At 43.2% G+C, this 25837-nt stretch overlaps 1 protein-coding gene across 2 annotated transcripts in view; it reads left to right on the top strand.

The window, feature by feature from the left end:
- Positions 1–25274, top strand: part of FGF18 (fibroblast growth factor 18) — a 115454-nt gene extending 90180 nt beyond the window's left edge. For both annotated transcript variants that reach the window (XM_035110150.3, XM_088665550.1), the window contains 2 exons: positions 3681–3787; positions 24192–25274. In XM_035110150.3, the coding sequence (XP_034966041.2) occupies positions 3681–3787; positions 24192–24458 (374 nt within the window). In that variant the 3' untranslated portion in view covers positions 24459–25274. The remainder of the gene's footprint in view (positions 1–3680; positions 3788–24191) is intronic.
- Positions 25275–25837: the final 563 nt, after the last annotated feature.

Below are 25837 nucleotides of genomic sequence, written 5' to 3'. Positions count from 1 at the left end.
CCTGAACACCCTGGAACTTGGACATTTTGGCTCCTGAATGCTGCAAACCCGGAAGTGATTGTTCCGGTTTGCGAACATTCTTTTAGAACCTGAACATCCAACAGGGCTTCCGTGGCTTCTGATTGGCTGCAGGAGCGATTTGATTTTCTAACGTTTTAGAAGTCGAATGGACTTAAACAACTGATATGAAATTATGCCAGCTTTGAGGGGATCCAAAGCTTGGGCCCAATTTCGTGCCATGTAAAATGCAGCATAAATGACAAATAATTTATCTGCAATCACTCTAGAAAAAAAACCCAGCAAATGTTTCCATTGTTGGTTTATTCCTTTGCCCTGTTCCTGATGGGTTTCAATAGATCACAGGATTGGATCTCTATCCCACGTGACAGCCTGGCTCTGGTTACGTTCCATTATCATTATTATGCTTAGTTATTTGGGTGCCTAGGAACAAGTTGACACCACGATTCTTTACAGTGAACTCAGTTGTCTTTCCTTCTATGTAAGCAAGTTCATAGTTGTGGTCTTGGAAATCTTTCCCTTTAAATCTTTCCCTTTAAATACCTTGCATTTTGCCTTTAAGACCCATTGCACCGTGTCTACTACTAGTCCTTGGTTTTTGTGTGAATGAATGTTGTTTGCTGTTGCTACCTTGAGCCTTGCCTTGACTAAATTAGTTCTTGTTAGCAGAAAAGGTACAGCCACAGCATTTTTTTTTTAGCCTGCGCAAGTAGGAGGAAAGGTAATTTTCATTTATTTCCAAAAAATTATTACATTATTTTATTAGCTCTTTAAAATTTATTTAAATTCTTTACTTGAAAAAAGGGGGTATCGTATTTTAATTAGTAACAGTGTCAAAAGAGAGCTAGATTAATTATTGGAAATAACGCCATCCAGATGGTTTTAATTTTCACAGCAGGGAACCGACATCTTTTTAAGGTGATATTTTTCAAATTAAAATCAGCCCGGGTATTACTCATACTTGTTTTAGTTTGAGGGTGAGGTGATGTATCTTGTAGTTTTGAAACTACCCAGCTTTCATGGGAATGTTTTGGAAAAGGGAGACAAATGTGAATTTTAAAAGATGCAGACCTGCTTTACATACGTGATTGAAATCCACCATTTGGCTCAGGATGCAATGGGCGATGTGAAATCTTTTTGTCATTATGTTTCATTGTTGAATCCCTAGGACAAAGTTCACTGAAAGTTGTTTTTAATCTGACAATCAACATTATGCATAGCACAAAGACTATATTCCCTCCCCCCCTTGACATATGAATACAGAAACACGAGAGGACAGAAGCCGTGAGAAAAACGAGAATACAAAGCTGCCTTATACTGTCTACTCTGGCTGGCAGCAGCTCTCCTGAACCTCTGGGATATGTCTTTCTCTTGGGCAAAGGTCTTTTCCTGCTCCCTGAGAACCTTTAACAGGAAATGCTGGGCGTCAACAGAACATGGGATCTCTTGGAAGCACAGCGCCTGCTCCATACCTGCCAAGTTCCTCTGTGAAAAATAAGGGACCGGACCGAAAGTAGCATACTGGAAGTAGCGCGGTGGCCATTTTGGAACTGGGCGGAGCATGCTCAGAAGTGACTTTTGATGCTGCTGTGCCCAGTTCCAAAATGGCCGTCACACCAGAAGTCGCACTGCAGCCATTTTGGAACTGGGCAGAGCAGCATCAAAAGTCTCTTCTGAGAATGCTCCGCCCAGTTCCAAAATGGCCGCCGTGCCAGAATAAACCGGGAAAAAACAAAAAATCCGTTTTTTCGGCTGTGGGCAGCTGGAAAAATGGGGGTTTCCAGGGGAAAACGGGAGACTTGGCAGCTATGGCCTGCTCTGCCACAGGCCTGTGGCTCCCCACTCTCTGCCCTCTTACTAGGGCTGGCCCAAGACATTTTGATGCCTGAGGTGTTGGGTGATTGACAAGTGCATAACCCCGCCCACCGACAAACTTGGTCTGCAGGGTGTGTCCCTTCATCTATCCTATCCCAACCAAGGTGTCACCTGAGGCAGCTCACATTACCATGCTGCTTCTAACCCTGTTCTTTCTTATCAGTACAGTCGTACCTTGGAAGTCACAACACCAAAACCGTTTATTGTGAGGATCATGCCTGTACACAAATATCAACACAACAATAATTAAAAATATTAAAATTCATTACATACTATCCCAACAAAACCTTCATCCCACAAAACAGAAAGAGAAGGAAAACAAGCAACGAGTTAAACAGATGATGAAGGGGTCTTTACTTTATCATCCATAAATCTTTCCCTGGCTTTCATGGCCTTCATCACAAAGACCGCTACCACATGGGTAATTCGTTGGTTAGCATCAACTAACAAAAATGTTACTCTATCTTCAGGATTGATTTTAGAGTTGGGTATAGTTTGCAGCATCGCGTCTCTAAAGCCTGAGTAAATGGGGCAATAGAGGAGGTAATGTATAAGATCCTCTTTAATTTTCATGAAGCTTGGTACCTTGGAAGTCGAATGGAATATGTTCCGGAAGTCTGTTTGACTTCCAAAACATTCGAAAACCAAATCGCGCCTTCGGATTGGCTGCAGGATTTGGGGTGCAAAGGAACGTTTGCAAACTGGAACAGTCACTTCCGGGTTTGCAGCGTTCGGGAGCCAAAACGTCTTGAGTTCCAGGGTGTTTGGGATCCAAAGTACGACTGTATTCTTATCATTTAATACATCTATACAGTGTCCTTCATCCACAGATCTTATACCCTTGAGTACCCCCAGAAAAATAGCACTGGCTTTGCCCACCAAGCTTCCCCCCTTTTATTTACTTCCTTCCAACAGGACCTATAGTCAGTAGGACTTGCTTTTGGGATGTGGAACCTGAAGGCAACGTTTGCCAGGCAGAGGCGTGCTTCGTTTGATAGAAATAATGCATCATATTCCTAGCTCTACAGGGTTCTGTTGACTGTCGTGGCAGCCTTATCCTATATAATAAAGTCCCTGTGTCTCTGCGTCCAGATTCCCTGTGTCCCTTTGTCCGCACTAATGCGCATGTGCCCCACGGACACAGGGATTGGACGAAGAGGCGGGACGTACACACGCACTCTCTCTCTCCCCCCCTCAACCCTCTGCCTCCCGTTCCCCTGCAGCGGTGGACCAAGATGGCGGCATTGGGCTCCGGGGCCGCGGAGGCGGGAGCCCAGTCCGGCTCCCGCCACCCCTGCCGCCGCGGCCCGCGGCCCCGGAACCCGATGCCACCATCTTGGTCCGCCGCCTCCGCCTCCTGACAACCCTACCTGGCCCGTGGGAGGAGCGGCAGGGCCACGGCCTTCCCTCCCTCTCTGCGCTCGGCTGCGGGACACGACGGGATAGCGCTTTGTTTAATTGCGTTCCCAGCGCGCCCCACGGCCGAGTGCAGAAAGGGAGGGAAGGCCGCGGCCCCGTCGCACCTCTAGCACCCGTTTTCTTAACGGGCTGAATGAGACTAGTATTCCTATAAAATTCCAGCTTTATAATGCAGCATAAGCAGTCATGTAATGGGTAGCTCACGAGGGCTAGCGCGTCTTCTTCTTTTTGCTTGTCTTCTCCTCTGCCCCAGGGATACAGCTCTGTCTCACCTCACAAGATTATGTGAAAGCGGGTATCTTCTTCTTTACTCATTCGCTCTGTGACCGGTCTGGTAAATGCCTGTTTTCTTCTTCTTCCTTTACAAGCCCAGCTTCTAGTGGAAACAGACACATTTGGCAGTCAAGTCCGGATCAAAGGGAAAGAGACAGACTTTTACCTTTGCATGAACAGGAAAGGCAAGCTAGTAGGGAAGGTAAGTGTTTTCTATTAATTCATTTGTAATATGAGCGTTACCTTTAGCAGTGACTGCGAACCCCATAATGATGTGTTCTGAACTTTGCCTGTCAACCCCAAATGAAAAGCAGGACTTGAGGAATGTGGAATTCTTAAAGCATTCAAGCCTTTACTTTAAAAAAAAAAGGGGGAGGGAGAGAAAAAGAACCCCCCCCAACCCATAAAATTAAGTACTGTGGCTAACCACTGGGGTTTTATTACTGATTTCTTTGGGTACACACAGGTTTCCATTTTACAGTTGCATAAATTGATAAAAGATGTGTGTATCTCTCCAAAACAATTGAGCGCTTGCGTTACATGATATAAATCTCTCCTACCTTGGTGGTTTAAATAAATAAATAAAAAGGCACACAGGCAGACATAAAAGGAACTGCTGTAGCCTCAGTTTTTAAAGAGTTTGGCTGTGCTATCCCTGAGTGAAGACGAAAAATATAATGCCATAAAGTTAATATTGCAATCTTGAGATCTTATTAAGGATGGGCTTTGTGGTTCTAGCATTACAGAAATACTTTGTTACCTTTGATCCTGCCCCCCCAGCAGATGCATGCAACAAATGACACAGCATTTGCCTACGGAGCTGAGCATCGTTGCTGGTATTAGATTTAAACGAATTCACTTGTTTTCGCAAGTTTCACCGTTTCCCACACACCAGCATTGTTGGCAAGCCTGGAATTTGACGCAAACAGAGGAATTGAAACTTTTAACATTGCCATCATGGTGAGAAAAATAAAAAGGGCAGGGGTATAAGTGAATTTATTTTTGAATCAAGAAAGGCCTGGAACTGCAAGCTACATTCCCAAATAGAAACCAGGTGCCAGAGTTGCTGCAGTGGGACATTGCTGGCTTCTGAGAAGACAGCTGTGTGAGATGCGAGCGTCTCACAGTATTGAACCCGGCGGCCTATGCTCATGCCAGCTGGACTAGCTATGGGCTTTAGAGATGATATGTACAATTGGCGACCAGAAGTGGCAATAGGATTTTACTGGTGATGCATTATCTAATGTTAACTCACAAACCTCCGCTGGCTTGTATCCGCTGCTGTTATTGCCTTAACATCTGTGGAACCTACGATTCAAATCTGGTTTTGTGGGTTAGCCTCTGCTACTGCTGCTTGCATGATGGGCAAAGGGCAGAAAACACCCTCAGTCCAAACAGGGTTCTAGCCACACTTTTGCACACCGTCCTGGAGTCTTTCGGTGTTGTTGTTGTTGGTGTTTAGTCGTTTAGTCATGTCCGACTCTTTGTGACCCCATGGACCATAGCACGCCAGGCACTCCTGTCTTGCACTGCCTCCCGCAGTTTGGTCAAACCCATGTTCGTAGCTTCGAGAACACTGTCCAACCATCTTGTCCTCTGTCGTCCCCTTCTCCTAGTGCCCTCAATCTTTCCCAACATCAGGGTCTTTTCCAAGGATTCTTCTCTTCTCATGAGGTGGCCAAAGTATTGGAGCCTTCTTTCGGTGAAGGGAGGTTAAATACTTTGCACAGATAAATAAAAGTTTGGGAATGGCCAAGTTTCCATATGCCCTATTGTCGCATGATGTTTTAAGCATATCTGTTGCTGTGGTGCAAAGCTCCCTCCAGCATCCCCCCCCCATTTCCCAGAGTTTTTTTTTAGGGAGGACAGCGCTGTTGGCAGGGCTGGAGGAGGTGGGCAGCGGCTGGAGGGCAGCTCCTCTGGTGGGGAAGAGGCGGAGTATGGACGTGGCACCTCCCAGCTCAGCTGGCCGCTTTGTGCCTAGGTGGCCACGGCAGATGGCGGCTCCGGGCACGGCTGCTTTGGCACAGCATGGCGGAGGCGGGTGAGGGCGGTGAGCTGATGCCGGGAGGCGCCACATCCAGCCTCCGCCTCTTCCCTGGTGCCCTCCAGAACATGGCGCCCTGGCGCCCTGCACTACTAGCCTCTATGAGTAAGACGCCCCTGCTTGTATAATTGAAGTACTTGTTTCCGAGCTTAAAACTGGAAATGGGGTGCTGTATGAAATGTCAAGGGGTAGCATATTCTGCTACAAACTAGTGGAAGAACAGCTGGTGTTAGTATAGGTTAGCTGTTGAGAAATGCAGATCAGAGGACACGTGGCTTTAGAAATGGAAGGAATTACAACATTTTAGTTCAAAGTCTCCAAAGTGAAATCTTTTAATTTCATTATTTGAACCCCAGCCAGGATGTAATTCTAGTTTTCAATATAAGTGGAAGGGTTTGTTCCTTCCATGTGACTTTTCACGGTGTCAAATTATAAAATTATAAGCCTGAATATGTGTGTGTGTGTGTGTGTGTGTGTGTGTGTGTGTGTGTGTGTATCACATTAGATTATTTTTCCTCCCCCCCCTCCCCCCTTATCCTACCGCAATTGCTGACAAGTTCATAAAATACATTGGCCTGAGCAAGAGGGTTACTGTGTGAACATTCCATTTTGGAAGGAAAATCTTCCCGTCCAGATGCATTGCCCATTATTAACAGCTTTATTAAGAAGAAGAAGAAGAAGAAGAAGAAGAAGAAGAAGAAGAAGAAGAAGAAGAAGAAGAAGAAGAAGAAGAAGAGAAACAAATATTAGCGATACCAAAGGTTATGTTTTTAATTAGTATCATGGTTTCAGCTCTTTTTGTGGCAATAGCTTGAGTAACTGCATTTTTAATATACCAAATGCTTTCTAAACAGCCAGTAAACCCCTGGGTGCAAGTTTGTGCCTGTGTTATGATACAAATATTTAAGTCTACCCTGGGAGCGAAAGAAACCCATAAAGCTCTTTTGCAATCACCCCGGAGTGTTCGCTTGCCAATAATGAAACTGTGGGCTGCGATTTCCCTTCCCCTCCCACTCATTTCCTATCGACTTACTCTGTGTAACTCTTAACTATGCCAACACATGCCATCTGGCTTTCTTCTCCTTCTCAGCGAACATCTTTGGATGCTCCCCCAGTGGAAAACCTGGTTTGAGTTTAAAAATCTTTGTTTCATATAATCATCTACAAAAGGTATTACAAATGAGAGCAGGTTGTTGCTATCCTCAATTTGGGACGCCTGACGAAAGTTAACCGTTTCATAAACAGGGGGTGCTACCTATCTTGAAGCTTGCTAGACTGACTCCCCAGGCATGGGTGTGAATCCTCGGACCTCAAAAGGGCAGGCTTCCTTCCTTCCTTCCTTCCCATCTTTCCTTTGTCGGAGCTAATTTACATCTCCACCAGCTAGCTCTTCTGTGCCAAGCCTTCCAATGGAGCCGTCTCAGGATCCTGGAATGTAATCTCCTTGGAGTCTCCCCCCTCCCGCCGCCCCCCGTTCATTATTGTTTGTCACTTCGCAGCTAGATTTGGCTATAATATTACGAACAGGATTCTAAATCTGTTTATTGTATGTTTGTGTTCCGTGCATACACACAGCTGGTCTACATTAACGGAAAAATGTAGCCAAATCAGCCAACGTAGCAAATATAGCTAGTGTAGACAAGGCTAATAGTTTTAAACATGAGCGGGCTAGTCAAGGTCAAGGCTATATATCACTTCGTTTATTCCAGTTTAAATGGAGGCAAGCCTGTATGCACTGCCCATTCCCCCTCTCTAATATTGAAAACATGTATCTAACCCACCCCTCTAAGTTTTGATTTTCTTGTTGAATTTTGCATATATATATATTTAAAAAATCTTTCAACACACATGCAAAACACAGGAAAATTGCTGGAATAATTGTCACCCAGAGGTCCTATGCTCAGAGAAAGCTGGGCAAAAGCCCCCAAGGGCTGTTTTTAAGACTTCAATGACCTGCACAGTCCCTGTGTTCGGTCTGTACAGAGGGTTTTTCAGGAATATCCAGCTGGATAGTCAGGAACAATATATTCCTTACTTCCAGCAAGTTGTGTCTGCTTCTCTGTGGGACTTGACCATCATTGGTTAACTAGGTGGGAGTTATCCTGGAATGATGGACTGCTAATCAGATTTATATGAGCCACACCCTCTGGTAATAATCTACAGCAAATAGCAAACAGACAATCATGGAAAATATAACCAAACATGAAACAAAAAGCCGTGACAATAGACAGTGAAAAATATTAAATATATTAAAGCAACAGTGTAAATAATAACAAAATATCTATGCAAATGCAATGGCCTGACGCTTACATTCAATGGCGCACAAACATTGCTAATCTCTGTCAGTCTATAGTGCAATAGTTCACTTGGGAATCATAAATGTTCCAGAGATTAGCAATGTTTATTAGCATAGATATTTTGTTATTATTATTATTTACACTGTTGCTTCAATATATTTAATATTTTTCACTGTGTATTGTCACGGCTTTTTGTTTCGTGTTTACCAAACACGAAACAAAAAGCCGTGACAATACACAGTGAAAAATATTAAATATATTGAAGCAACAGTGTAAATAATAATAATAACAAAATATCTATGCTAATAAACATTGCTAATCTCTGGAACATTTATGATTCCCAAGTGAACTATGGCCTTCCTAGAATTTTGGGACAGGAGACTAGTTTCCTCCCCTTTTCTTTTTAAAGCAGAGCTCCTGTTTAGCTGAGAATGCCACCAACCCTGTGAAAGGCTAACAGGCCATGTTCAATTGCTAGGGGCCATGGATCTGACTAGCAAGTTTGGAATGGGAATGCAGAGACCCCAGCAGCACCTTGGAAAGCACTGTACTAGATAAGTCCAAATTGCCCTCATCCAAGGCAAGGGAGAAGCAGACCAGGGAGGAAGCAGCACAGATCCAGGTTCAGCAGCTCAGTGGAGCAGGCAGCTGGAGCCTTCCTAAGGAACAATCTCACCAACCAGCCAGAATGCCAGGGGCACTTAGTCCTCTTTTTCTGAGATGCCAGAGGATCACAAAGCTTACACATGACTCATTTGAATGATTCTGGGAAATGTATAGTTTCCTGTAAACTATAGCAGACCAGAATGCTAGGCTCCAAGGCAGAGCATCGGCCAGGAAATATAGGGTTTGGTGCATCAGAACCTGCACTGTTATACCATCAGTTTGGTTGGATCTGGTGGTGGGTGGCAGGAGCAAGTTGTCTGCCTTGGAGCTGTCCGTGGTGCTGCAGTTTATCTCCTGTACTGATATCTAGTTTCATATGAAACCTTCTGTCTCCAGCTGCCCTTCTTTGACTCCCTCACAGTTAATCAGCTCTGAATTGCTGCTGCTTACTACAAATTGTATGTCCCATGTAGCTCCACTTGGTCCCCAGAGGACTTTGTTCCATTCCTGCAGGCATCAAATGGCCAAGAAAGGACACTAGGAAATTTTCAGTAGCTCTGTAGCAAATACAGTCAGTAGGCTGCGACAATACACTAGGCTCCTTTGGAAGGAATGGTGGAATAGAAATGTAATAAATAAAAACAGGTTTAGTAGTAGTAGTAGTAGTAGTAGTACCAATTTCACCACTAAATTTTAGGTAAGCAGCTTGGGATCCAGAAGGTGAAGCATTGCTGAACTCTGTTGGCTGAAAAACTAGAAATCAGACCTTGGATATCTCTCAAAGACACTAGTGGATTACTTGCACAATGGACCTTTACTAGCTAGCTCTCCAAATTTACTAAATGGAATAAAAACACCCCAAATACTGGTGCTTTCATAGGTGAAGTGATTTGGGGGGAAATGAATACAAGGGTTCCCTTTCCAGCACAATCATTTCTATTGGACTGACCGTATCAAGGAACTTACAGACTTTTCTTCTAGTTTTCTGGTTGTAGGGTTTTTGGTTTTGTTTGGTCTTGCTAACCTTTTTCACTTATCTATTTTAAAATATAATGCTAATATATATGAAGGAATTGTATTTACATTAAGCAGCACACTGTTTCCACACCAAATTAGCTCCCTAACTTTCCCCATATCTGTTCAAGATTTTTTTAGAAGCCGCAAGGACTTGAAATTCAAACCATCCAGGAAATCACCTTAATATTTTCATTATTTTTTTGAGATAACTTTTTGGAATTTTAAATGTTTTATTATTTCCACCCTTTCTTGCATCTTTCATGAGCAGTTCCCCCCCTGCTCACATCAAGGCCTGAAGCACATAAGTCACTCACTCCGCATGGTCTGAACTTGAACTCGCTATACAACGAAAACAGATGAAGCAAGGTTTTTCACTGGGAAACTTTAAGATTTTCTGGTGAGATAACTGCTTTCCAAGCCAATATATATTTCAAGTTACCAGAGAGTTGCTACAGTAATACCAGATGGTGGGGATCTCTGTAGTTTTGGAGGACCACAAACAAATTGTTGCTTGATGCCAAAGACTACGCTGGCTAAACTTTAACACTGACTCCTGCCAGAAGCATTTGTCGAAGGGTAATAGGGATTTGGGATTGTTTACATTGCAGCTTTAAAATGGAGGCTATTTTGCAGCGTGTGTGTATTAATGCAGAAAGCTTTCATTATGGAAACCCAAAGAGCAATCATCCCTTGGAAAGGAATGACCATGATCTCCTGTTTAACATGGTTGGGTCTACTGCCATGTCTGCGCACATCAAATTACAAGACACTGAATAAATAATCTAATATGGCCCAGTAACAAAATAACCCCCCTGTTTCCTGATCGAGGTGATAGGAGCGATATTTTTTTCAGATATAGAAAATGAAGGGTTCTTTTAATTGTTATTATTCACAAAGAGAAAGGAAGAGCTTGGTGCCGCTTGTTTCAGGCAGATGGGCGATTTCACATTTGGATGTTCCTCATTTTAAAACGAGGACCCAGGTGGCGCTGTGGGTTAAACCATTGAGCCTATGGCTTGCTGATCAGAAGGTCAGCGGTTCGAATCCCTGTGACGGGGTGAGCTCCCGTTGCTTGGTCCCAGCTCCTGCCTAGCTAGCAGTTTGAAAGCACGTCAAAATGCAAGTACAATGGTACCTCTACTTACAAATAACTCTACTTACAAATTTTTCTACTTAAAAATGGAGCTCTGTCCGCCATCTTGGATGCAGTTTAGATAGGATTTTTTCTACTTACGAATTTTTAGATAGGGTTGCTTCGACTTACAAATTTTTTCTCCCAATGCATTCCTATGGGATTCAACTTACAATTTTTTTCGACTTACAAATGTGTGTTTGGAACGCATTAAATTCGTAAGTAGAGGTACCACTGTAGATAAATAGGAACTGCTGCAGCGGGAAGGTAAACGGCGTTTCCATGTGCTGCTCTGGTTTGCCAGAAGCGGCTTTGTCATGCTGGCCACATGACCTGGAAGCTATACGCCGGCTCCCTCGGCCAATAATGCGAGATGAGCGCGCAACCCCAGAGTTGGTCACGACTGGACCTAATGGTCAGGGGTCCCTTTACCTTTACATTTTAAAACAGTGGCTCCCAAACTTTTTCTTTTCTTTTTGGCCTTGCCCCACCTAACCATCTCTAAAATCCTGACGCCCGCCCCCTTGACATATAATTCTTATTATTCAAAAAGGGATCTCCTATTCACTTGGAGGAAGCCTAAAAGGCCATTAACTGTTAATAACTCATTCTCAAATTGCTCCCCTGCAGGGCGTGTGCCCCATGTTGGGAACCATGGTTTTAAAAGCATCGACAGCACCCCAAACCCAAATACTGGGGTGAAAATTCCAAACCTGTGACTCTTCCCCCACACATAAAAATACATGACTGAAGCATATATTTACAGCCATTTCTGGTAACAAATATACCAAACCACTGAAAAGCAGATACAGGGCTCCCTCCCTGTTTTCAAAGTGTGAAGCAACTCATAGTTACACCTCAATTAGTCTGTCAAATTAAAAACGATACGTGTTCCACCTTCGAAACTAAATGTGATTGCAAAAGAGATATGTCTTCCTAGATGAGAGAAGGTCTAAGAAAGTAGGAGAGAATGACTTTGTTAACTGGTAGATATCTCCAGATTCCGGTAGAACAGAGACTATGTCCTTGTGATAACAAGGAGATTGAATCTATAAGTCATGTCCTCCTCCATTGCACATTGTATCGAGACATGAGGAAGGAGTTAATTGATCCCTTGTTAAAAAACTTACCAGGCCGCTCAACTGAAATGCTTACTAGATACCTACTAGCGGATTTTAATCCAGAGTGCACTAAGAATGTAGCCAAATTTGGTTACTACGCGTCAAGACTAAGACACGCCGTGACATCAATCAATAACAGTGATAAAGCCGCCTATTAATTCATAGCGGATAACAGTTAAAGGGAACTATCCCTCATTAAATTTTAACCTAATTTTAATTTAAAATAGGATTATGAAACAGTATTGCTCAAAGATGATACTTAAGATCTCTGCTAAGCTGTTTTATATTATCTTCAGTTTGTGCTGTCTTCAAAGTGCTTCAGATTTTTCCGAAAGATACAGGTTGCAGGTTTATTGAGGGTAGGAATTTTGCTAACTCAGCCAAACCATGGACACAGTTCTCTTCCCATTCTGACACCCCACGGTCCTTATCTGAGCGCCATCTTCAATGAACAGGACTTTTGATGATATCAGGGGCAGCTTTTCACATCAGATTGCTGGAGGAGATCACAAGGGAGACTTTTAGCACATAGAAGTGAAGTGGGCAGAGTCCAGGCTTTCCAGATCGGCTTTGGGTTTTTGTTTGTTTGTTTGTTTTTCACCAGGACCACAAGATCTACCAATAAGGGCCAGGCATAAAAGCTAGAATTAATGAACAGGATGCCTCATTGTCATTTCACGCAGAAGTCTGTTTCTGGTTAGCTGCCCTCATTTTAGCACTCAACTGGGGGAGAAGTCGTTTTGTTGTTAAACTGTTGGGAGTTAGGAACCCTTGCAGATCCCTGAGTCCTACCAGTTGATTCCGATCTACGTTTAGGAGAACTAACAGCAAGAGGTCCAAATGAGGCCTCAGTTGTGTAACCTCAAAAATGGGGCTAAACACCTGTCTGTGCAGCCCTGCTGTACCTGTTTTGCCTTAGAGTGGTAGTGCCTGAATAGGGCTTTTAAAAATACTTCCTATCTTGGGGTTTGAGAAGATTTCCCTCCCTTTGCCCTCCTCTCTGCCTCTTCCTCATTCCACATCCATCAATAGAGCAATTTGACTGCAGATTAAGAGTAGCATTTTTCAGTGGTGGGACACAGTTGCACCAAGTTTTTCTAGGAGCTGTTTGACAGTGGAATGGACTCCCTCGGCAGGGGGTGCCCTCTCCTTCATTGGAGGTGTTTAAGCAGAGGTTGGCTGGCCACCTGCCATGGATGCTTTAGTTGAGATTCCTGAATTGCAAGGGGGTTGGGCTAGATGACCCTTGGGGTCCCTTCCAACACTATGATACTATGATTCCATGATTATAAGCACCTGGGGGAATATTCTCCAGTCTGATTGTAATCAGCACATGGAATCAGCACAGGTACCATTTCCCTGATTTCTGCCTCCCATTCAACAGGCCATTAGAGCATCCGTTCATTGAGTTCTTCCCTCTGTTCTTCCCTGTTTTTGTTAGAAAACGTGGAGTTGTTTTTGTTGTGCAAAGTTTTGCACAAACAGATGGATATTGTGCACAAATGGAGATCATAGAATCATAGAGCTGGAAGAGACCACAAGGGCCATCCAGTCCAACCCCCTGCCAAGCAGGAAACACCATCAAAGCATTCTTGACATATGCCTGTCAAGCCTCTGCTTAAAGACCTCCAAAGAAGGAGACTCCACCCCACTCCTTGGTAGCAAATTCCACTGCCGAACAGCTCTTACTGTCAGGAAGTCCTTCCTAATGTTTAGGTGGAATCTTCTTTCTTGAAGTTTGAATCCATTATTCCGTGTCTGCTTCTCTGGAGCAGCAGAAAACAATCTGGTGGGCCAGTGTAAAACTCCATGATTATACGACTTCTCTTGTTTCCCGTTCAAATGCATATTCTGTGCCTGCGTAGCTGTTGCAGTGCCCCTCCAACATCTTTGCTGAGCTCTCTGCCAAGACTCCCGAGTATGCGGCTCAGAGGATTCTTCAGGTTCAGAGGCCAGCATGCTGGAGGAAGAATGCATGTAATGAGTAACACTTGGCATTCATTTACTGCTAGGGATGGCCTGGCCTTCAGTGCTATGAAGCAGCTGAAAATGCATAGGCCATAGGGAATCTCGATGGTAATATTTTCAGGATTTCTTGGCACGGAGTCAGACAGCTGAGAACGGAATATTCTTACGACAGTTTGATGCAATGGCTTCATTATGCAAAAGATGTAGCTCCAGATCAACAATCTTCCCTGACACCCACAACAATCTGCCAAGATTTTCGATAGATTTATTAGTTGTTATTACTCTGATGCCGTAGTGAGCTGGGTTTTAATTTTTTTTTAAAAAAAAATCGCTTCCTTTCCCCTGAAACATCTGATAATGGTACACAGAAAATAATGCTGGTGTAATGCACATAGAATTTTAGGGTTTGATCCATAGGTACCCTTCTGGACCCAGGAGGTAACATCTGCTCAAGGAAGAGCTTTTTTTTGGGGGGGGGGTTTCTTTTCATGAGAGCGTTGTGTGAGGAAAGGGAGACTAGATCCAATTTCGATTTTCCTCTCAGGGCTAGCTCAGTACATTTTGCTAGTCTACAAGTCTAGCAGAAAATCCCACAAGCACTTGCGTGCCGAGGTACCAAGACTTCCCACCAAATAATTCACACTTCACGCGAAAATTAAGTTTGGGTTTTTGGCATTAATTTTGGCCACAACTTTATTTAAATACAACTGAACGTGAGTGGTTGCTTAGGCATCGGTTCCCATGCCATCTGTCCCCCGCCTGGGACAGATCTGACTCCCCATCGAACTGGGGAAGTCAGGATAGGTAAGCACCCTCTGAGAGAGGCTGGGGCAGGGCACCACGCCCTATGACAGGCATCCCCAAACTTCGGCCCTCCAGATGTTTTGGACTACAATTCCCATCATCCCTGACCACTGGTCCTCTTAACTAGGGATCATGGGAGTTGTAGGCCAAAACATCTGGAGGGCCGCAGTTTGGGGATGCCTGCCCTATGACCTCTCCCCCAGGTGCTCCCCGATGGGGCTCATGCGCGGTCCTAGCCCCTAGCGGGGGTACGGACAAACATGTGGAGCCCCAGGATTCCTTTAACGGAATACCCCTAAAGGCAGCAGCAATTTTGAGGGGCAGGCCCAGCCAAATCCTTACCCCTCCACCATCCAATTTGAACCAATGCCTAACCGCCAACCTTACAAGTTGTGACATTTTGCTATGTAGTAGGCAAAAACCACCTGGCACCAGCCAATCAGCCAGATGGCAAAATTCCTACTAGGCCCCCGCAGCAATACGGACAACCCTGTGACAGGCACAGCAACGTCAAGCGCAGCAAAAAAAACCCCTAAATATAGGGAGGGCGGGCGGGAGATCCGTTGCAAGCACCCAAAAGCGAAAGCACAAGCTGCTTGCCCCCATATATAGGCTGTGGCTGTCAATCAAAATTAGCAACATAACATTCTCCCCAGCAACATACCCTCAGTGGCCATCCAAACTGACCCGCCCCTACTGACCAGGGAACGTCTTGTTAACCCTTCCGCAACCCTTAAGGGGAGAACCTGCTTTCTCCTTGGGAGTCCAGATACAATATAAACAAATTAGTTTGCTGCGCTTTCATGTCAGCCCAAATCAACTGCCTGAGGCCACCGCTTCACTCTGCCCCAATGGTGGAGCCTGCTTTCTGGCCTTATATGTGCAGCAGAATGAGGTGGTAGAAACTTGAGGGGGTTGAATAGACTGCAAAACATTAGGCTACAGTTGAGGAAGCCATTGTTTTTTTAAAAAGCACCTTATAATTAAAAGCCAACGGTGTTTTTCAAACAGAGGGCTGGGATCCACCCTTTCAGGTGGTTTTTTTTAGTGACACATCCTGCCCAGGGCTTCCTCGCTTGCCTGATCAACCTCCTAGACGTGTCATCACCTTTGGTTGGACCACGGCAAGCATCAGGAAGTTGCATGCTGAATTAAGGGAGGGGGAGGGAGGAAGGGGCAGAGGAAGTGTTGAAAGAAATGAGAGATGAAAGGTTGTTGCTGCCACTGTTGTTGTTAATAAACAAATTAAATAGTGATAATTACAATTAAAGGAAGAAGAGCATCAAGCTATTATAAGAGGAAGAAATGAATACAAAAGGACCAGGGAGGAGGAATGAAATAAAATAGCAGGATTTTTTTCTCTTGCGGGGTGTGTGTGTGTGTGTGTGTGTGATGGGGAATTAGATACAAGTTGAGTGTGAAAGGAGAATGGGAGACGAAATTACAGAAGATAGGTAAAAATACTTTGAGAGGCAGGTGAGGGTGGGAAGGAAGAAATATGAAACAGCTTAGTCTTTCAATCAGAAAGTTCTGTCTAAATTCGGGACGGGGCCAGGCTGTACTTAGGTTGAGGAAAGCGGAGTTTTGGAACCCCTTACTGCAAGGAAAATGCAGTGACAAAGAATGTAGCCATTAGATATCAGCAGAAAATGATTTCAGCAACTGCCAACTGATTAGGTCTCCATCTGCCACCTTTTTATGCCCCTGAACCACCATTTTGTCACTAGCGGGCCTCAACCATTTTCAGTTTCATGGGCCCCTGGGAGTCATAGCTGCCAAGTTTTCCCTTTTCTCGCGAGGAAGCCTATTCAGCATAAGGGAAAATCCCTTAAAAAAAGGGATAACTTGGCAGCTATGCTGGGAGTAGAAAGTTTAAAGAGCCTGAGTGAGGACATCAGAGGAAAGCATGCTAGTTTTCAATTTACCTGTATTTATTTTTTTATTAACAAACAAACAAACAGGTGTATGCGGGGGATTAAAAACATGATTCCTGCACCACATCCTGAAGTAGTTGGGTCCATTCAACCACTGCAGTTTTTGACATCTCATTCTGCCCCTTGTGCAGAACAGGCCATATCATCCCCATAGTAGCCAGTCAGGCTAAAGTGGAGAAGAATGTAATCAACATCCATTAACTAAGTAATGGAGATAAAGGTGAAGACAGAAACGCTGTTGAGTGTCGGGGTGGTTTCACTGTACTCTGAGGTAGTATCTTAAAAAACAAACAGCACAGATGGACCTCTGTTTTTTCACCAAACAGAGCATTCAGAAAGCAAGTGGAGAGTATGCTGTTAAAGGGAACAAGCCAGGAAGTTCAAATTTCAGCTTGCTAAATGGCTCATGACGGTCCATTATCCCCGTAGTTTACAATATTGCAATATCAGTATTTGACTACCTTACAGGACTGTTCGAAAGATTACTGGAAATCCTAGCATGGGCTTGGTGATTTGAGGTTTCGTGCAACTGTTTAGGTCAGTTTATAAAAGTACTGTATACTGGTTAACTGATTGTTTTCTTAGAAACCCTGTTCATATACCCTGGCAAGAAATAGAGTGCATGATCCAAACTAGGGTAACAGGAAAACAGTCTGCTAAAATTCTCCACATTGTTTGCAAGTGGCAAAGTTGCAGGGGAGGGTGGAAGATTTCACGGATTATTCCTGAGGGAGGGGAAGTGAAGTTCCCTTCTCAGACACCCCTCTTCTCGGAAATTTTGGGTCACTCGTCATTGAATGAAGCTCTGCGATTCATATTGGCAGAGGAGGAGAGAAATGAAAGGAGAAGGGATCAAGCCCATAGCTTCCTTCAACAAAATTAAAATGCAATATTAGAACCTGATATTAAAATATCAGTATACCTGAAGGAGCATCTCCACCCACATCGCTCAGCTCACTGAGGTCCAACTCCGAGGGCCTTCTGGTGGTTCCCTCCCTGCGAGAAGTGAGGTTATAGGGAACCAGGCAGAGGGCCTTCTCGGTAGTGGCACCCACCCTGTGGAACACCCTCCCATCAGATGCCAAGGAAATAAAAAACTAGCTGACTTTTAGAAGAGGAGTTTTTAATAATTGATGTTTTAATGTATTTTAAATATTTTGTTGGAAGCCACCCAGAGTGTCTGGTATAAATATTATTATTATTATTATTATTATTATTATTATTATTATTATTATTATTACCTCCTATGTTCAAGTGGGGAGGCTAGGATGGCCATTTCACTGAACGTTTCCCAGCTGCAAGGATGAAGATTTCTTCTGCATTGTTTACCCTGTCCTTTTCTGTATCTTTTCAAAAACAGCTGCGTTACACAAACATGCCAAATTTGATGTGAGTGTGGCTGAGGCCTTTTTCTTCCCATTTTTTAAAGAAACACCTTCTAAGATGGCTGAATGTTTACATTTTTTGAAATAATAAGTCAGTACAACATTGTCACTGCTGCATTTCCTCTGCGTTGGCTCAGGCTGCTATTTCATGTACACATAGTTGGGAGGAAGGTGTACATAAGTATGCAATTCTTTTCTTTTTTTCGAACAGAAACCCTCATGTAGGGTTGCCAGACTCAATAGAGGACAGGACTTCTGTGCCTTTAATTGCCCTGCTCTCTTTTGAGTCTGGAAACCTTAAAGAGACACCAGCAGACCCTTTGTTTAATTTCCAAGCAAAGGGTCTGCTGGTTTCTCTTTTAAGGTTTCCAGACTCAAAAGAGAGCAGGGCAATTAAAGGCACAGAAGTCCTGTCCTCTATTCAGTCTGGCAACCCTACCCTCATGAAAACCCACCAGCATTTTAAGTGTGCATATCTTCTAATAAACACTTTTGTGTATGCAGTTTTGCCCAACAGGCACATTGTGCAATGAATTTTTCTTCATGCAACACGTTTTCGTATTTTATTTTCACTAATATATGCATTCCCCCCCCCCCACGTATTTGCATTTTTGTAAATGATTTATCTGGCTGGACAGCTGCATCTCAAAATTTGGAGAAGCACACATTTCGAAGGATTGTTATGCTTTGCATGCTGTTTTGAGAAGCGTGAATTGGAGCAGTTGATATTAAAAAGTGAAATGAACTGAATTTACGACCCACCCCTTTAAAAAAACCAGTATAAACAAGTTAACAGATTAGCAGGACTTGAATAAATTCAGCAGTATAAGAGGGAGTAGGAGATAACTAGCAAGAAGTATAGAACTTTGTAACTTGGAATAAATGGAGAGGGAAAAGAAAAAAAAAGATATCAGAGAAGGAAAAGAAGTCCTTAGGTGTTTTGTTTTGTTTCCTTAGTTTGTTGTGGTTTGTTTTTATATTTCTTATATTCTTTACCTATTCTTTTTGAATTGTATGTAAAAATGCAAATAAAAATTACTTTTTTTTTTAAAAAAAAATGAATTTACCCCGCCCACCAAAAACACAATCCCTCAACTTGGGAGTAAGTCCTTATGAAATCTGCACGACTGCCTTCAGAGTAAATTGTGGATACCCTTCTGATGGCCCCATAGTTTAAGAGAAATTCTGCCGAGCGTCTTCAACTAAAGGCACTGCTTGGAAGAGAGCATTTGTGCAGTCGCAACAGACTGTCCTTTGATCCTTCAGATTAGAGAACCTACAACGTAAAAGCAAAGCTCCAAGTAGACCAAATTGGACTATAAAAGGTGAGGAGAGTAGCTGGCCGATTTGCGGAATGTAAATATAAGAGTAGCAAATGTTTCAGCAGATTTGCCTAGTCTCAGTTCAAGATGTTCCTTGTTTACTACCGGAGAGATAATTAACCAAATGCTCCGGACAAACAATCCAGTAAGTGTTCCAGGGGCTTTTCAAAGGGCACTTGCTCTTTTTCAACTCCATTTCCTTCCTGTCGGATATGACCCATCAAGGTGCTTAATTTATCCCCATTACAATGTTGTAACATAAAGTCAATGTTATCTTGCTTTTTAAAAAAAGCAGTAGCCGTACAGGCTTATCACCTCATTGCCCGGTAGCAATTGAAAAAATAACCCCCTTCCAAAAACAACAACCACCACCAGGACTTCATTCTCTGCTGTCATTGAGGTTGTTCTTCTGAAACAGGCATCCCCAAACTTCGGCCCTCCAGATGTTTTGGACTACAATTCCCATCTTCCCTGACCACTGGTCTCCCTTCCCTTCATTGTCCCTTCCCCTCTGCTGCTGGTGGTACTGCCGTGAGAAGGAGAGAAAAGATGTCTGCAGGGTGGGAGGGAGTTGAAGGAGAGAAATCAACTTAATTTTCTCCTCCCCACTCCACTGCCACAAAGAGATACAAAGAGAAAGAAGGAAGACTGCATTTTCATATGCAGCCGCTGCCATTGTAAGAGCATGGGGGAGGATGATGATGGAGGGAAGATATTTTCCCCATTGTTTCCCTCCTTCCCGGCAGCGGCGGCAGCAGCAGCAGCAGCAGCAGCAGCAGCAGCAGCAGCAGCAGGTGCGCAGGGAGGCTTGCAAGCCCACTTCGTACTGAACCTTTTTACTCCACTTACAAGCCTGCCTACCTCCACCTGCCTCTGGTTCCCTCCTCTGTGCTCACCCACCACCCTGCTTGTTTGCCCCCTGCCAGCTTGGCCAAATCGTAGCTCAGGCAAACTGCAGAGGAACGAGCATTGTAAATTGACATTATCAGTGTGAGGTGTGCAGTAACTGCAGAGCAGGGTGGCTTCTGGGAAGCTGCCCCAGCCTGTCCTTGCTGCTCTTCTGTGACTTGCCTAAAACACCTGCTTCCTTCCTCACCTGCATGCCTACGAAACCTGCCTGCTGTTCTGCCATCATGCAGCAGTCCGTGTGACCGCCTGTTGGTGGCCGTGGGAACTGCAGCATGACCACATCCTTACAATCTTATTATACAGTGGTACCTCGGTTTAAGTACACAATTGGTTCCAGAAGTCTGTACTTAACCTGAAGCGTACTTAACCTGAAGCGAACTTTCCCATTGAAAGTAATGGAAAGTGGATTAATCCGTTCCAGATGGGTCCGCAGAGTACTTAAACTGAAAGTACTCAAACCGAAGCGTACTTAAACCGAGGTATGACTGTATACTAATTAAGGATTGGACAAGGCGATCCTATACATGTCTACTGAGAAGTTCACCCCATTGAGTTCAACAGGATTACTTCCCAGGCAACATTGCAGTCTTAAATGCATGGATGTATGAACAACATTTCTTAATTGGGTTGAGTTATAAACCAGAGACTGGTTCTAGGAGAAATCAAGAACACTTTTTCTACCGAACTTCCTTCTAAAAGCGGAAGTGCTATGGGCATAATCCTTGAACAAGCCTGATTTGTGACATACTTCATTCCCAGTAAAGGTACTAAGCATTTGTCCTAGACCAATATTTGATTGAATTTGCATTTTGGTTATATTTGTATGGAGATCTGACTCAATTCTTCTATACTGTTTTCTTTCTTTTTCTTTTAAAAAAACCTCATTTAATCCAGGACTCAAAAGATAGCAATCATAGTTTTGAAGTTTGCTGATTTGGCAGTATTAGGAAAAGCTCGACTGAGCTAAGTTGTCCGACCAAAGGAGAGATGACGGATTGCTCCAGATCTCTGGACTCATAACACTATGGTTCCCCTGTATATTTCCGGCAGAGAAGCAATCGATCCATTCCAGAGACACGCTGAAGAATTTTTTCCCCCTTGGCTCCAATTTGGCAGAAACAAATCCTGAAATCCATTTGTGCTATTCAGCACAAAGCAAGACAATTATTAAATTTATCTGAGCACCAACATGTGCTCCTCAAGTACATGACCTGACTTTGATCTCTTCACTCAGTGTGCACGAATCCTGCAATGCATACTTTTGGTGGCTAATGCAATTTTCCAGGCTCAGACCCTAACCTTGCCTGATTCCAGTATTTTGACTTCTGATCATTGGGGTTGCAAAACTCTTTGTTCATTGCCTCCAAATAACCCAGATATTTAGTAGAAAACACACAGTTTTGTTATTTTAAAAAAGCAAGACACATCAGGAGACTTTTTATTTCAAGCTTAACTTCGCATATGATTACAACCACTTAGGATTTGATGAAATTTAAGCAGAGGAGGAAACAGCCAGCCGTGGAAGCAGATCCTTACAGGCCTAACATGTTTGGCTGTCTCCAGCCATGCTTGGCAGCCCTGATGCAGTTATAATTTCATGCATGATGTTCTGGACTGATTTACAAATAGCAGTCAAAAGGAGCCTTTGACTATATTATACTTATTGTAACACAGGGTTGTGTATACTCTGTGCTAAACAAAGGAACAAGCCAGGTACATTATGTGGCCAGACAATCAAATTCTGCTTGAAGAACAGCTAGATTCTGCAACCTGTATATGTTATGGACAGTTGCACGAATTTTCCATTGTTCACAAAATATATTCTGCATTTTGTTCTTGTTGCTATTTTCTGTTTCAATGTGGAGTTGAGTGGAGGTTGTTACACCTGCCCCTCCAATGCACGAAAGGGTATTCCTTTAAAGGAATCCAGGGGCTCGCCTTGCTTTTGTCCGATCCCCTTCCAGGGGTTAGGGCCACACCAGAGCCCCTGGGAGCATTTGGTGTGAGCTTGAGACTCCGCCTGGTCCAATGTTCCCCCACGATGTTTACCTGTACTGACCTGCCGGTGTCCAGTCGTCCGTGTTGCCCTGCTGAGGTCAGGTGCAGCTAGTCGGGAACCAATGCCTAAGCAAAGCACTCGCAATCTGTAATCAATAAAGTTGTGGCCAGAATTATGCCAATCACCTTAAACTAAATCCTGTGTTTTGGGGAGGTCTTGGGGTCTTAACACGCAATCATGGCATACAAGCAGCCCTTCTTATTAGATAATAATAAGAATAAATGGCTCAGGACGGCAATACCTCAATGACCTCCTCTCTCCTACCCAGACCCTGAGATCATCTTCTGAGGCCCTTTAAACTATGAAATGTAGGAATGAAATTTATGGCATGTACAATCTTAAAAGAAAATATTAAAAAAATGATTTACAGGTGGTACCTTACACCAAATAAGTCACACAAAATGTACAAGTCAGGAGATACGAAATGCTGGAAATGTAAATCTAAGGAAGGCAACTTTATACACATGTGGTGGTCCTGTGAAAAAGTCAAGGAATATTGGGAGGACATATATAATGAGATTAAAAGGTTCTTAAATACACAATAAAAAAGAAGCCGGAGGCATTCCTGTTGGGAATGGTGGGGAAAGATGTTGCAAAGGATGATGTCAAATGGTTCCTATATGCGACTACAGGAGCGAGGGTAATTTTAGCTCAGGTCTGGAAACAAGAGCTAATCCCATCAGTAGAAGACTGGAGAAGAAAAATGGTGGAATAAATGGACATTGCAAAACTAACATTGAGAATAAGACAACAAGGCAGCAGGGTGTACATGAAAGAATGGGGGAAATTTATAACATATATAGACAAGATAGTAGAAACAAAATAACATCTTAAACAAGAAATTACTCGCAGAAGGAAATAAACTCACAACAACAAATTAGAAATCTTTATTGGACATACAGCTAGAAAATACAAGTACAATGTATAGTAAAAAAGTATACCTTACATGTATATAAAGATGATGAAGTTTCAGAAATGATATAAAGAATGTTGAAAATAGACTGAAACTATAAGGAATGTTATACCATGCAACCAAACATATGAATTTAAAAATAGCAGAAGAAAGTAGTGTGGAAGTTGATTTTTGGATTTTTTTTGTAATTTTAGGTTTGAGGCTTGTTTTTTTTTCCTTTTCTTTCTTTTCTTTCTTTAATACCAAGTTGAATTTCTATTTGAGAATTATAGATAATTTGTAAAGATAACGAATGTAATGAGACTAAATGTTTGATAATGTAATATGTTGTATGAGAAAATCAATAAAAATTAATCTAAAAATAATAAGAATAAGAATAAATGGCTCAGGACGGCAATACCTCAATGACCTCCTCTCTCCATATGAACCTACCCAGACCCTGAGATCATCTTCTGAGGCCCTTCTTTGTGTGCCTGCTCCATGAGTGGTCCGGAGGGTGGCAACACAAGAATAGGGTGTTTTCTGCAGTGGCTCCCCATTTGTGGAATGCTTTCCCCAGGGAAGTTCACCTGGCCCCTTCATTATATACCTTTAGGCACCAGGCAAAACTGTTCTTTTTCAACTAGGCCAGGCATCCCCAAACTCAGCCCTCCAGGTGTTTTGGGACTACAATTCCCATCATCCCTGACCACTGGCCCTGTTAGCTAGGGATGGTGGGAGTTGTAGTCCCAAAACATCTGGAGGGCTGAGTTTGGGGAAGCCTGAACTAGGCCTTTGGATAATTGACATCCAATGCTCTTTTAAAATGTGTTGGGGAGGTGGGGAATTATTGGGTTGCTCTTGTTTTTGTTTTTATCATGTATTTTGTGTCCATGTATTTGGAGACCCGCAGGTATAGGGCGGTATACAAATTTTAATAAAGAAGAGATAATAACATAATAAACAGGACCAAATCGTCCTAAGCTTCCTCTCCTTCTATAGAACCAGCTATAGGAATGGGCATCGCCATTGATGTTCCCAGAATGAAGTGTACTTTGGCTGTGTGAGCAATTTGCCATTTGGGTTGACTTTCTCTTCCTCTTTCATTTGCAGCCGGACGGCACCAGCAAAGAGTGTGTCTTCATTGAGAAAGTCCTAGAGAACAACTACACGGCGCTGATGTCGGCAAAGTACACGGGCTGGTACGTCGGCTTCACCAAAAAGGGGAGGCCCCGGAAAGGTCCCAAGACACGGGAGAACCAGCAAGACGTTCATTTTATGAAAAGATACCCGAAGGGTCAAGTGGAATTACAGAAACCTTTCAAGTATACGACAGTGACCAAGAGGACTAGGAGAATACGACCCACCAACCCCAGTTAAAAGATAGACAAAGACAGGGTCATGCAAATGAACTACAAAAGATAGACTGTTCCAGAGAAATATTTTTACACTAAAAATAAGGGAGAAGCTCTATTTTTGTACATTGTGTTGATTTTTTGTTTTTAAAGACTGGATTGAAAAAGAAAAGAAAAGAAAAAAAACCCACTGGGGAAGCTGTAAAAGATTTATTGTGACTTGAAGACAAACAAAAATGAATGGCTCTATTTAAATTGACTCCGCCCCCTTCCCCTCCCCCTTCTGTGGATTGACATATAGGTGCTTATTTCTCTTTTGGAATGGGTGACTTTTCCAAGCCAATCCCTAGAGGGGAACGAGTTCACCTTGAAATAAGAGTAGAAACCAAAACCACGAACCAAAGAAAACCGACGCTCACCTTTCCCAAAGTCCCCGAAACCCCTCGGATGATTCTCTGGTGTTGCGGTGATCTGTTTTTTTATTGTCTGCTGCGATCTCGACCGAGACAGGATGGTCTGCCAATCAGTCGTTGAGCTTCCGTGGAGGGCTCAGTACCTCAGTCCTTTGTAACCCTTTCTGACGACATAAGGTGTCACAGCTCTGTGATCCTGCATTTGTTTCGCTCACTTCTGGAGAATGCTGCTATCGACCTTCGAGTGACTAAGTAAAATAACCTAATACACCAATGATAAGGGAATATTTTAAAACCAGCTCTATTATATATATAAATATATATTATATATATATAAGCTATTTATTTCACCTCTCTGTATATTGCAGTTCCATGAACCAAGTATTACTGCCTCAACAATTAAAAAAAAAGGAATTATTTAAAACACACACATGTATTACTGCTGTTCACACATTTCCCCCCCTCCCTCCCACAACCTCAGCTTTTCACCGAACGACACTTGCTGCCTGGGGTTGAGCTCATGGAATTTAGGTTATCCAGATTAGAGTTCGGAATTTATTATCAGACATGCCAGGAGCTCGGTTGCTCTTTTCCTGGATTGTAGAATGGATTTTTTATTTTCAAATTCTGTAATTTTGACTTCCTGCAAAAATGTCCTGCCTTATCTCAGTATGGGTGGAGTTTTAAAATGCGGCATGCAAAGGATTCTTGTTTTGTGTATTTGCTCTCACAGACACCTTGTTTTGCCTGTGCCAAGCTGCCCTGGGAGCAACATGGTATTAAATGCTTAGCAGGGTTGTGGGGTTAACTCGTATGGCATTCTTTCAGTTGCCCTAGGTGGGATCTTGGGCAGCCAGAGGTGACTTGATTCCTCTGTCTGAGCTGGAGCCGACCAGTGTTGGGAAGAACTGTCATTAAGAACAGGAGACCCTGTTGGAGGGTTGTGTTTAATCAACTCCACCGACTAAATGTGTGTTAGAATGATCAGCGT

Source organism: Zootoca vivipara, chromosome 3, assembly GCF_965207765.1.
Source record: "Zootoca vivipara chromosome 3, rZooViv2.hap1.1, whole genome shotgun sequence".
Lineage (NCBI taxonomy): Eukaryota > Metazoa > Chordata > Lepidosauria > Squamata > Lacertidae > Zootoca > Zootoca vivipara.
Note: the sequence above shows the minus strand (reverse complement) of the source record. Positions and strands in the feature narration are given on the sequence as shown.